Raw genomic sequence first — 13,730 nt, forward strand, 5'->3', positions numbered from 1 at the left:
AAGATCATCCTCCGAAGTGTGCCCCACGAGCACCCAAAGGGGCAGGGTCGATCACGGGTTATCGCGAGTGACACTCTATGACCCCAATTAAATAATCGTTAGTTGACACTTGTAGTAGCTGGTTCTAGTCAACATCAAGAACCAAAATTGACCCTGCTTAAGCCTAAGACCAGATCAAAAGGGTTTAGCGATATGAGATCCAACCCTGCTTACGCCCAGCCTGCCTTCCTTGGCGCCGGCCACAGACTACAAAATTATCTACGCGGTAAATATTCCTTTCAAAAATTAAATTGAATATTTATTTTTGTTGAGCCGGTCTCGAAGACAACGTGGCCGAGTGGTTAAGGCGACAGACTCGAATTCAATTCGTGGTATCTGTTGGGTTCGCCCGCATAGGTTCAAATCCTGTCGTTGTCGTTACAGTTTGACAAGAACCCCTCTTCGCAGGGAGATTCCTTTTTCTTCAAAAAATTTCTAGAAACAGAACAGAGCTTGAAGTGAGAAGTGATCTGCTAATTTATTTTTCTCGACTGAGATTACATCTATGCACAGCTACCTTCATTCCCCGATAGAAGCTGATATACAAGATAGAATCAGTTTGGTATTATATAAGAGTTATCCTACAGATTCCCCATATTATCACGATTATATGGAGCAAAGTTATTTAGAAGATACACTTCTAATCACCAAATCTCACTCGGATGCATATCCAAGAAAAACACAAGTCTACTGGATGCGAGTGATCTTTCGTGCTCAAAAGATTGATGCCATGAAAGGCTATAGCAATGCCGATAGATGCCAGACTGGTTAGTTTTGAAGTTACGGAAGGTACCGCAACTAGTCTAAATATTTAAATCCCAGTTCACTCTCAGACGAATCAAGTTACTATTTTTCACTCAGTCTCCGGATTTGGGTCGGGCCGGTCCGTTTGCTATATCACGAAAATAACGGAAGCCCCCATACGTGCTACATCTATTTGTTGAGGCCGTAACGCGAGCTCTTTCGGTGTTACTGTCGTTCTAGCTATTGTACGAGTCGGTGAAGAGTACATGTGGCCTGTGTACCTTACGTGCGAGTAATACTGGGTCTTGGCAAGTCTCATGGAATATTACTTAGTTACTCTGGCACGAAGAAAACCCGAGTCTGTTTGCCTTCTCTAAAGAGTTTATGAACACAATACTAATAATAGAGGGGCAGAGGCACAGGTATATGTACAGGTTTAACAGGGGCGACTTATTACTAACTGGTCTTAGAAATATATTGTTGTTTTTTGTCATTCCTAGCTACATAAGATACCCACGGGGAACAGTCCGGGTACGGCCGCATTCGACGGAAAACAGCTTCCTGACAATATTGTGTTGAATACCCCCCCCCCCCCCCCCCCCCCAAAATTAAAGCTATGATATCTTCGGTATAGAGGATCTGTTATGCCAGTCAGTAGCTACGAATATCCCGGAAAGGCCGTAGCTGTTCCCCGTGGGATCCTCTACTTGAAAAGGTGCTTAATTGTTTGAATTTAATAATTGTATTAGTAAGATTAATTTCACTACCGAGGCAGAGCCCCTTGAGCAGATCCCCTAAAAAAAGAATGGCGCGTGCTTTTAGGTCTTAGCGTGGGTTGTACGTGTGCTTTAGCCCACCGGCTGTGCGGCAGGGCGAATGATCGTCCACGCTACTAAGGTCTTGTCAATTGGATGCAGGTAGCACTATGTAGTAACGAGTGATTTTTTATGATAGTTCCCCTTTACCGTCTGTGTGGCATAACGCTAACTAATAGGCTAGTGCCACTAATAATGTCACTCGCGAAATCAAAAGCAAAGGTCAATCGGTATTTACGACTTCAGGTTAGGTTTCGGAGGTCTAGGTATAACCAACGTTTATGTTGATATAGCACTCGCAGGTGACTCATCTTATACATAGATCAATTTCCTTCCCGGTGTTCTGCGTGTTCTACTATGATAAAACATCGGGCTAGAACCCGTCTTTCAGGCCTACTCATCCCCTCTGTCTCTCATGCATGTGGTAATTTCGGCATATGCGTCTTTGCAGATCCGATAGAAGGATCCAAAGGTTCCATGCCCCAATGAAACCCCAGTCTCTCTCAAGAATACAGGCACTGCATCATGCAGATGTGGGCTGAACAGTTTCCATCCCAAGTTCCCTTTCCCAGAAATTAGTTCACATACATAGTTCCGGAAACCTCACGGGGACGTTTTGAGGCAGTTAGCCTTACAGAAGATCGCCATATTAACTTCCTCGCGCAAGCTGTTGTGCGTGCATGAGTGGCGTTCTATCTGCAGTCCCATATTTAATAACTTGTGATATGGCATATAGAAATCGCAAAGGCACATACCTGGTAGGGCTGAAGCACACACATGATCTCGAGTTTTGAGAATTATGCCAAACTGAAAGTTTATCTCCTTGAAGAGATATGCATGCATGTAACTTGCCTAGTTATATGTATATACGTCCCAAATTATAAAATAATAGTTATGGATAGGTATAGCAGGTACTTTAAATTACTTGTTGGGAGATGTGGACGTAGAATTTAGATGAAAGCGCTTCTATATGCGGTATCAATAATCTATTCATCAATGTCCTCTCCATTTTTTCCTTTCTTGATGCGCTCCTCCATCCGCTGTTTAGCCTTTTCCTTGGCTCCATTCAACCATTCGTCGTACTTCCCTTCCTTCAAATTCGAAGCGACAACGTTTTTCAGCACCTCATGAGTAAATCCGACAAAATTGTGTCTTCTAAGCTCGTTCTCCCAAGTCCACATCTTCCTTTTATCATCCTCCCTTGTTACTGTCTCAACATCCCCAATCTCCGAAGCTCTAATTCTCGGATCCTGAATCATGGCAAGCAAATTGAAGCGGATTTCTGTAGCAGGATACCTATTAATCCTACGCTGTAAAACAGGGATGATCTTGTCGCAAAATTCCGAATCGCTACAAGATCCGTGGGAAATTGGAGACGGTTGAAGTCCGTCGAGCTCATATAAAACACCGTTGACGGGTGTATATGCGATAAAGTGGTAAACATCGTCGTCCTCGGTTGCAGCACGTGTGCCCTCATCAATGAAGGGACTTGATCGAGCAAATGAGTTATGAACGTCGCGAATTAATTCTAACCCACAATTAGCTATGACCAATAACACCACGCATTATTTAAGCTTACCTGAGTTTGACAGAGCCTCCCCACGCAACTACAAAAGGAAATGTGAGTTTATGTTTGTGAAAACGCGAAAGAATGTCAATAGTTTACCTCTGCGGGGAACGCTTGTGTGAATTCTCGAAAGTCCCTTAGTGAATCTCCAACTTGAAGATCTCCCCTATTCAGTAAAACTGATAGAATAGCCTGTGTTGCACATGCATTTTGAATGGTCTGGTTCGCAAAGAAGATGTTATCGGAAGCTTCGAAATCGTATTGCCCATCGACAGCCTCATCTGTTTTCTTCTCACCCACCGGGTATTTGAACAGGAAGATTACACCATATACGGGGCTGAATTTGAATAACTGATGTTAGAGAAAGCCACTTACGGCAGCTAAGTGAGGGGGATAGCGCACCTTTGTTGCTTGAGGGAATATGCATCCAAAGATATCATCTCTTCAAATTGTACATTCTTGACGCCGAGATTCTCCACCAGATAGGTAAAAACACCCTACAAGCAGTGAGCTTGTTAGCGTAATTTAAAAAGGATAAGGATGTCATCAATGGGTGAGAACTTGCAGCATCCGATTCAATGGTGTTCCAGCCCCCAGACATGATGAGCTGCAAGCAGTTATATGGCTCGTTAGTGTTTGACTTGTTGTAAAAAGAACGGAACGGGGACCGGTGCCGTTGTGCAAAGTGGGGAGCGGGGGTGGTGGGGGGTTGTTGGGGTTGATGCTTATGGGAAGAGACGATAGACTGTGAGAGGTCCGAATAAACACATCACTAGCGCACCTCAGAGGCGTGGAGGCTCTGCAAATATTTGTCAGCCGGTTCTTTTTGGAATGTTACATCATTGGACCTGAAACCTTTCCTAACTAGATTCCTTAGCACTCCCAGCCCTATCTAGAACATTTGGCAGAATCGACCCATAAGAACATTTTTTCGCCCTGAGAAAAGTGAGGTTGTAGCATGTACTTACATGTAGTTATCACTGAGCAGCCTTACGTACGCGTAGGTGGATACAGTAGTGTATGTATGCATATGCTCTTCAAGTACTCAACATAATAATTTTGTACGTTCATGCAGGGATTAATGACGATGTCAAGGGTCTAATGACTGGGACGTACATATACCCACATACATGTATGCCTATTCAAGTATATTTTATAAATTACACATACGCCATTATACATCAATACAAGCCAAGTTTATTCGATAAGAATGCTTAGTGTTCTTATCTGTAGAATAAATCGCTCTTTGAACAAAGAACCAAGAGTCGAGATTCGGTATTGCTGTTCCTAAATCAGTTACTATATCCGTTGTATGCAGTCATCATCAACATGTAGTTTCGAGTATCGTGCAAAAAAATTCTGCCTGGAGTAGTAGAGCTGGGGTTTAAACATTGAATGTTACGCAGCTCCCTACAGCGAAAGCTTGCTATAACGGTACGCTCGGGACCGGAATTTGGTACCGTTATAGAGAGATTACCCTTATATAAGAGGTGATTGTGCTGAAATCCGGGCAAAAAGGACCGAGAAGTGCTACCGTTATAGAGAGATTACCCTTATAGAAGGTACCGTTATAGCAAGCTTTCGCTGTAGCTGGGGAATATTCCACCAGGGGTGATCACTAAACAATCCGGGGCCATATTATGGATTCGGAATTACTCTGTGCATAGAATCGACGGTTATAAAGCACAGGCTATAAATATAACGTGAGAGTTGATTCAGGCAACTTTAATGGTAACAACTCGAGGATTGACATTCGATAATAAGAAATGGTAGTAACAAATGAAAAAAAAAACAAGCTGAACCTTTTAAGCCCACCCACCGGCCAAACACCTGTTCTTCCCGTATTATGGTGCACTGCACCGACGATCGCATCATGATGCATAAACACGAGCTAAAACCAAAAGAAATATCGATACATATGTATTACTCAAAGCATCTCAAAAGTGAGCGAAGAATTCTAAAACCTTGTAAACCCTGCTCCATCTATTAATCTTCACAGTTTTGCAAATTCCCATATTCCACAACCATCAAGAATCCCAATTCCCACGAAGATGATCCGGCGATGTAGGCGTACTTGGCAGATGTGTCATAAGCGGGCTAGGTGACATCGAAAAACTCGAAAAGGAATTGACGTTGAACCCATTGGTGGGTGTACACAGAGGTGTGTGCAACAAATTAATGCCGTGCTCTGTTTTGATCATGGGTACCTGGTTGCCAAAGCCGTGCTCGTAATCCATCATTTCGCTTGCATGCTCGGATTCGACCGGAGAATTGATTTCCTCTATCGTCCTCCAACCCATTCTCAATTTGAATTCATGCACCATTTCCAGTGGGAAATCCATTAAACTGATTGGCCATTCCAGAACCTTCCCTTCCACCCCCTCAGAATTAAGCCTTAATAATGTCTTATGGATCTCCTCGATGGGACCAATTGACATTGTACCGAAGTAAGCTGCGCCAACAGCTGGGAACAAAGGCTCTACAGCAAGAGCAACACCATAGAAATGAGCGAGGAGGATCATGACATCGGGATCCCGTTCGACCCGCTTAACAAAGTCTATAGGAAGGAAGAAAAGCCAGGAACGCAGGGGATATATATGCTCGAATTGTTCCTCTGGCGATTGTATAGGTATATAATTCTTTAGATTTTGGATGAAATTGATAAGCTCGTTCAACCCTCTCTCTTCCTCAACCTTCCCGCTGACGTAAGGCTGTAATCGTTCTAAAGAATTGAATATGTGATTTAGCACCTGCCTATCGCGTTCCGAATTCACAATTTGAGGCCGGTATGGTGTCCTTCCGAATATCTGTTTCTCTTCGATAAAATCACTGAGCTGACTTTCGCCTTTCCACTCTTGCATCTCATCTATCACAGTAGACGTTCCTTGCATCAAACTGGCCCATGTACGCCTGAAACATATCTCAGTCACTGCCCAGGCCTAATTGCCAAGGTCCGAGATCAGGAGGAACTTACCAATCAGTAGCTTGCCATGAAAGAAGTATAGATGCTGCAAGCACGGCATCCGAGTTCTCTTTACAGAAACTTCCGATGGCTTTTTGTAACCCTTTGAGAGCCAATCCCCGATGCTGGTAGGCAAGGTGCATAGTAGCTGAACATGCTGTTAGCCACGAAAGATGCGACGCTGACAACGCTAGCAACGAGTGCATGACAAAATCACTGCACATAGCAATCCTCAGGAATCTCTCAGACGGCGTGTAAGTATTTAGCATATCCAGGGAAATATCCGAATCATTCAAAAAGACTTGGGGACAAACATTGGTACCCGCTTGGTCCACAACTGATCCTTCTCTGGTTTAGACTCTTGCATCTTAACCGCAACCGATGAGATATGATGTATTAGTCGAAGGTCTGTTGGTGAATAGCTCGAAGGCGAAGGCTCGTTATTCAAACCAAGGCTGGGAAATGGCCATTCTCCTTTCACAACCCAGTTGTCGAGCTCTTGCTGGTCCTGTGAAGAGATGTTGAGATCAGGGCTTCCCGGTATTGGAGGGTTCTCTCCATCAGCTGGCGCATCCATATAATCACACCGAACGTTATGCTTTGTACAGTTGCGACTTTAAGAACAAGATGCAAGACATTACAAGTAGTAGGTTAGCAATCTAATTTAGAGATATAGTTCACAGGCTTCGCCAGAAGGCTCTCCATTTTGAGTTCCTCATATTTACATACCATTGAGGAAAGTTCTCATCGCACCGTATGTGCCTTCTTTTGCATGTCCTACAGCCTTTCCGCGACTTTGTATGGCTTCTTCGTGACCCGCTGCCTGTGCCTGGCATTTTTGTGTTGCGTGAGTATCGTGGGACGACAATAATTTGAATATAATTAGATATAACAGTGGAGTAAGTGTTAAGCCAAGCAACAGTTGGATGAAATATGTATAATAGACCACCTCAAAAAGCCACGAGGGAGATCAAGCCTGGTATTTGAGTTGGCCGCCAGTTCTGCTCTAGTAAGGTTTACTTGCTCGTGGATCGGTAGCTAGGGGCGCAGCCTCGTCAGGGAAGGGAAAAAACGGAGGGGTACTAATGATTAATTCGCTCTGAAAGGTCTCGGACCCAACCCGCCGGACAGGACGAATTAAGCATAAACAGCTGCAAAGAGACGTAGTTGAGATCTTTGTGGAGGTGACTCAGAGAGTTTCAGAGTAAACGGGCAAAAGAAGGACCGGTTGAGCGAGAAGACTAATTGTCAGAACTGGCAAGGGACTTTCCTCGGAGTCTCCGATGCCTCGAATGTAAAAAATATGGCCAGCTTGAATGGTTCCCTCTGATTGAAATTTCCAAAAGTAGACGCGTACAATCAATCCGTACCGTTACTTTACGTGCTTCTCAGTTGAATAAATCCACTTGAAGCAAAGAAATCTGGGCGCGTCACTAATAAACGGAAATTCAATCCTTTGGAGTCTTTTCGTCAACTTGTTCCACACATTTGAGCGAAGGTTGCACATATACACACAGCCCTGTGTGACAATCCCTTATTATTATGGCTTCGCCCTGGATCTACAGAGAACTAGATATCTATGAAGCCAGTTCAAAAATTCAGTCTAATGTCCAAAGAAAAAGTACATATAAGTACATTTCTGGTTCGAAGACCGAGAATCGGGTCCTGACGGGAATGGTCCAAATCGGAATTACTTTTCCTATTAGTGATGTTTTGCTTTTTCTTTTCTTTTTGTGTTCTTCTTTATCCATCAGAACGCAGGACCCTATCTTGGCATTTTACTAGCTCTGAGGTAGTTGGAGCCGATAGCCGTTAACTCCAAAGAAGGGTAAAGAGACTCGAAAGAAGACAAAAGCCTCCCATTCAGCCTTGGAGTCAGTCAAGTTAGTATGTTACAAATTAACGGGTATGACATATATAACGTCCCATGGATTCACCTGTTGTAAATTTCCGGGCCAAATAGAACCAGATCCTTTTGATATATGCTTGTATTCCAGGGAACTTCGGTCGCACAATCCATTCCGTGAGCCCGGAAAATCGTCATGAAAAAGGGCCGATGCTATTCGTGTAGTCTAGGTCCCTTAAATATCCACGTGGTTTAGCCGAATCAGCGCTTAGCCTTTACCTGCCTGCATCTTCTTGTAACCACTTCTTGCCCTGAAAGGCACAGATGTCACGTAAGAATAAAACACATGCGTTCCCCCGCAACATTTTTCCTCCCTTGCAGAACCCGGCGGAAGAGTTCTGATGAAGGACTTTGTTCGTCTTATTCCGGCTACTTCGTCAACTTGAGGCTCAGTCATTTTGATATAAGGTTTGTCTCGATAATTCGGCGTACATGCCTATGGTAGTAATAAGCTCCGAAACTGCCGAGCCATATATTCAAGTCACTCTAGCGAATGGAAACTCCAAGAATTGGGTATATTCCAGATTTCTTTTTGTGAGACTAATTTTTAGAGTAAGTGATTAGGGAAAGTGCTACGTTGTCGGCCAAAAATAGGTGAAGCCAAGATATTAACGACTGTGAATCGAAGGTGATTGGATCTTTGTTCTGAACTGCCCTAGAAACACCTGTCACATCCAAAATTAAACTAGCAGAACACTCTGCATCGATACGCCCATCGTAACAGTCCCTGCAGATATCCGGTGCCACGACATATAATGCAGAAATCTTTGTGTTGATGGTGCAACATATGATGACTATAAGGCACAATCACTATGGTGATTCAATACTGAATTTGTAGCTTTTCAAGTCATCACAACTCAGGTACAGTCAGCACCAGAGTCTAAAGTTCGTATTCATGAAAATACCATTGTTCCGTATTGAGTACCAATTCCAGACCTAGAAGAGAATTATCCAAAAGTTCAATAAAGTTGGTGGGGCACCCGCAAATCTGAAGCAGGCTTTGGACGTAAAATCGCACTTTCCCTAGATTCCTCCTAGGCTCTCGAATCAGTTGCCATTCCTAATGAAGTGCAACTAGGAAATCGGCGATTCGCCACTGTCAACCTTACCTTTTTTTCTTTGTGTTCGCTATACTCTGTGTTTTGTGTTTTTATTGCATCACAAAGTTCCCAGAATAGCTCGCCTCAATGAGGTAAATAGAAGAATCCATTCTGGAAGCTGGTAGGGCCTGGTCACTGCATATCAGGCCAGAAAAACCGGGCGTCGCGATTCTTTCCAGGTCCCAGCATTGTTTCAGACCGTTTTGGCCATGACGGCGGCAGATGATAATTATTTACGGTCCTGATACGGCACTTGATCGATCTAGGGTCAGCATGTATGTATGTATTGCCAATGTTTAATAATAGAGAAACGTCATGTAACTTACGCCTTACAGATCCATCAGGCTTTTAGCATCGCTATCTGTTTTGTTACTAGCTTTAGAAACGTTGTACTATCGTTGACTAGCTCCCTGTTTCCGTCCACTTATTTGCTTAGTTTGCTAAATCCAATGTGCGTTAACCAAAATGTGAGATATCCAGACATGTAACCATGGTAATTGAAAAGCGGGGTTCATTTAGCAATCAACCGGGCCGGAAACTTCAATTCTGAGACCCCGGTAGGTAGGTACGGTATGTGAAAGCTATGGTACTCAGTTCAGCTACAATTGAGTTGACGTTATTCAATCCTAAGTGAGGGCACCCCATCCGACCCGCAATAACTACTTGGCCTCGGCCCCAAGTATCGGTAGTCCGGCCTGTAGTTTGTAGGATTATCAGGTGAGGTTACCGATGTATTATCCACATTTTCCAAATCAATTGACGTTTATGATTGCCGAATCATAGATGTCCTGCAACATCCTTTCAAGCACTGGCCTTGAGCAAAATGCAGTGGTGATACTATTAAAAGTCATCAAGACGTATTTGGATCTCCAAATAGGAAAGCTATCAGGAGGATAAACTGTCGGGAACCATCTGATTTCGAGCCGTCCTACAATACTAACACCCAAGCTTTAGTTTGTGCATGGGAGGTCACACAACGCCAAAATTGTGACCCAATATACATGCGTACGTACCAAAGCACTGAGACATATATTTATATTGATCCCGGTTTAGCTACACCGAATATAGCTGGATCCAGTGCCCATTTGGTTAATTCAAGAAAATTTTGGAATGCTTAAAGCTTAGGTCTTTAAACTTTATGCTATAGTTTCTGAATGCCCCGAGAATCCTAGAACACACATTTGGGTGAGTTATCATTAGCTCTAGAAGCTCATGCAGTGTTCATGCCGCCAAGACTTTGGATAGTTCTGTCCTACCATGCAGACCCACATCATTGTCAGGTGATGTGTGGCTATTTTTGTAAGTACCTAAGTCAATAATTCTTTTAAAAGTAACATGCCCAATGCTCTTCCCGTCAAAGATAGATCGCTGACGGAATTTATATGTATTCGCTTATATGTTCCTTGTAAGAATAGTCGTTAGGGGTTCGGTAGCCCGGATGCCAATTGCGGGCTCTGAACCTGCTGAAACCTGCATGTTGTTGAGTTAGTTTTCAATAGTTAGATTCAAATGCACTCCATTCACTCTGCGTGCAGCTAAGAGTTAGATATCGTGCTTCGGGAGGGCAAGACTCTGTATATTTTTTGCTATCTTGCATCGCGAAAACCGTATTGCCGGCACACCCGCAGCAAGGATGTCCCTTTTTTTGTGATTCTCGAGTAGTAGAGTAGTAAACGACTGCAAGATGGAAAGATAAATTTAGATCGCTACCGAATAAGGAAAGTCACTACCAAGTGTTGCTAAAACGAAGCTGAGTGGTAGTACCCGGCGAGAGCCCAAGCGGTGTCTTCTTGAGCCCAAGTCTGAAAATTTGATATGATATCCATCATAGTGTGTTACCAATCGTCAAAGAGGTATTTATCCAGCGAGATTCCAAACCTTTGCGAAGCATCAATTCTGTGAATGACCTTTCTTTGTCTTGGAGGGTTTGGAGGTCTTCTTCGCTATATATCCTTCTTATATAGAAAGGCCACCCTTCTCGTTGCGTGGTGATATGGGGGTGTTGAGACCTGACACCGAGACGTCGCAGCCGCAAAGTTGATCCTCCCCATCACCTGCCGTACGTATTTAAGGAACATGAAAGGACACAGCCACATATATACATAACCAGAACCGGGCAGTGCTATATCGAGCACTATCAATTGGGTATATGGGACCATCTCTTTCTTTAGGCGCTCCCTTATAATTCACAGTATGGTCTGGAGGCTGTGCCGGAATATATTGGCATTGACGTGAGGCAAAGGAGAAAGCTCCCACTTTGTACCCAGCTTGGCATATGCTGAATGTATCCTAGAAAGTTGAACTGTTCAATTTATCAGTATCTTTTTTGGCCGATAGCAGATCATAAAAGAATAGTGGGGGGGTTTTGCACTTACCCAAAGTTCATTCCCTTTGATCATTTCGAACACATAAGATAATATAAAGCCATTTCAATTAACCCAAACCGGAAAATCGCCCATTCTTTAAGAAGGTTGCGGTGCCTGATTTGGCACAGACGACGATGGAGACTGCAAATTGTCTGGTAGGTGGTACCAAGTATTAACGGTGTCACTATTCTTGGGTCAGAGACACCATGCCCAAATAGTGAGAGATCTGTGTGGCCTTTTATAATTGATAAACCTGTACTGACCAAAAAAAGAGGAATGCAGAGCGAAGAGGGATGATGCAGTAGTTTAGGGAGAGTCGAGGGCGATAAACCGAGGATGAGTAAACTACTTATCTTGATTCTCGGCCCACCCAGGCCACTAAAAGGCTTGTTTTGATTTATAAAATTCTACTCAGCACACGCGAAAGGGCTTGCTGTTGTTTCCAATTCGGCTCTTCGGTTGCTCGCGTCACGTCACACCAGTTAGCTACTATGTGCAGCTAAAGTGGTAGCGCCCCACCAGCCAAGTGTTCAGGGCCTGACTGGAATCCATCAACGACTCCGGCATGCGCAGTGACTGATGGCAACCTGGAACTGTGAGAAGCGCGAAATTCTGGATATGAATTTAAGGAGTAAGAAGCGAAGAACGATCAAGAAGTGAAGGAAGCGGAACTGCGTTTTTTAAAAGGCCAGGCCACCTTCTCAGCCTTCACCGTTGTGGGGGAAAACCATGTCAAGACCGAGAAATCACTTTGGAGGAAGTGAAACATACATAAAAGCCATGATGTAAAGACACAGGAACTTCCCGAGACATGAGGCTCTAACAGACTGCTTAACCACGTCGTGACACAAGGCCTACGTGAAAAAGAGCCGAGGGGTGGGTCCCAAGACAAGAATGGGAATTAAGTCGGGGTTAACAAAACTCCAGGACTAATCGTTCACGGTGTACCGGTCCGGTAACACCAGGTTTTTTTACGGCAGATGGATTTCCAGTATTATCAATGCAAACAGACCTCATCGAATGGGATTTCCCTCATCATCATCATCATCATCGTCTTTAGCCTTATCCCACTATTATATTACTACAATGTAGCTACGATGCTCGGTCACTGCACACTAGTCCCAAAGTGGTCGATGCGTACGCAAACACCAATCTTAAGCAGCTTGAAGACGTTATTTCCTGGATTGCCCCGAGTATCCGTCCTGTCATCCCTGTCATTTACACAAATCGTATCTGCTCCTGAGATATGTAGCCGAGTTGTGTCCGCCTCCTGCAATATGATAGATCGCTCTAATTGACGTGACCGTGAGCCACAACGGAAAACACAACATTCACCAATAGCTCCTCCAATACGCCGATATTTAGTGCTTAGTGGGTTCTTTGGCTTTACATTCTACGTACGCGTATTGTAGAGTAACGCTTCTCTACCCAATCCGTAGACTTGCCGTCCAAAATATCTTGTCCTGCAGCTCGTTGGGCAGCTGAGCCTACATGCACTCTTTATAAATATAGGGGCCCAAGACACGCCGAAGATACATTGAGCGGTTAACATACAGTTGTATGTTTAGAAGTGGTCCAACATCAGTAAACATGGAGCTTACAGTTCAATACTGTTTCAACGTACAGCCGATGTTTCATCGGCGAGTGACCCACCATGACCCACACAAGACTGATCACCAAAATCCAACCCCACCCTCACATCTGGAGCTTCTTCTTTCGTCCCCCACAAAGAAAGAACAAGCTTTTAAGCGAGCAAGGCTGTCCCGAAATCCCGATTACGTAGATTAAAATGCAGTTATATACCAAAAACACGCCCAACATCTGCAAGGCACATGACAGATACGCACGCCAACCCCAACCCGTCAGCAAGCAAGCAGCCAACCAACGAACGAACCTCTCTCACCCCACACGCATGCAAAACCTCAAATCCACCAGGAACACCACAGCACATATGTCTCGGATTTACGAATTTCCCCGGGTCCGCTTGTCGCACCCGAGACCCCCGCAACGGTACCAAGTACCGTAATCCTAACCCCCCTTCACAATGTAGAAATGATCGCCAAGACACCTCAATCCTTTATGTGGTAATTCCGCTCCTAGGTGAAGCATAAGGATGTAGCGAGAGAGAAAACAGGGAGAAATTACAGGTCATAATTACAAGTGTTTTGGTTCCTTCCCCTTATGGATGCAACATTGTCATCTATATTTCTAATGTAATCCTTTTTCTCTAA

At 44.0% G+C, this 13,730-nt stretch overlaps 2 protein-coding genes across 2 annotated transcripts; both read right to left on the reverse strand.

Annotated features, from left to right (window-relative positions):
- Positions 1-2,584: 2,584 nt before the first annotated feature.
- On the reverse strand, positions 2,585-3,766 carry H6S33_005920 (uncharacterized protein; the record flags this gene model as incomplete). The annotated part of the gene is made up of 5 exons (XM_044837319.1): positions 2,585-3,126; positions 3,178-3,205; positions 3,265-3,502; positions 3,568-3,662; positions 3,731-3,766. 5 exons carry the CDS (start codon positions 3,764-3,766, stop codon positions 2,585-2,587), a joined length of 939 nt encoding a protein of 312 aa, XP_044699229.1.
- Positions 3,767-5,192: 1,426 nt separating this feature from the next.
- H6S33_005921 (uncharacterized protein) lies at positions 5,193-6,704 on the reverse strand (the record flags this gene model as incomplete). The annotated part of the gene is made up of 3 exons (XM_044837320.1): positions 5,193-6,075; positions 6,140-6,367; positions 6,442-6,704. 3 exons carry the CDS (start codon positions 6,702-6,704, stop codon positions 5,193-5,195), a joined length of 1,374 nt encoding a protein of 457 aa, XP_044699230.1.
- Positions 6,705-13,730: the final 7,026 nt, after the last annotated feature.

The sequence above is a fragment of the Morchella sextelata genome (genome assembly GCF_020137385.1).
Source record: "Morchella sextelata strain SCLS chromosome Unknown scls_2, whole genome shotgun sequence".
NCBI classification, from domain to species: domain Eukaryota; kingdom Fungi; phylum Ascomycota; class Pezizomycetes; order Pezizales; family Morchellaceae; genus Morchella; species Morchella sextelata.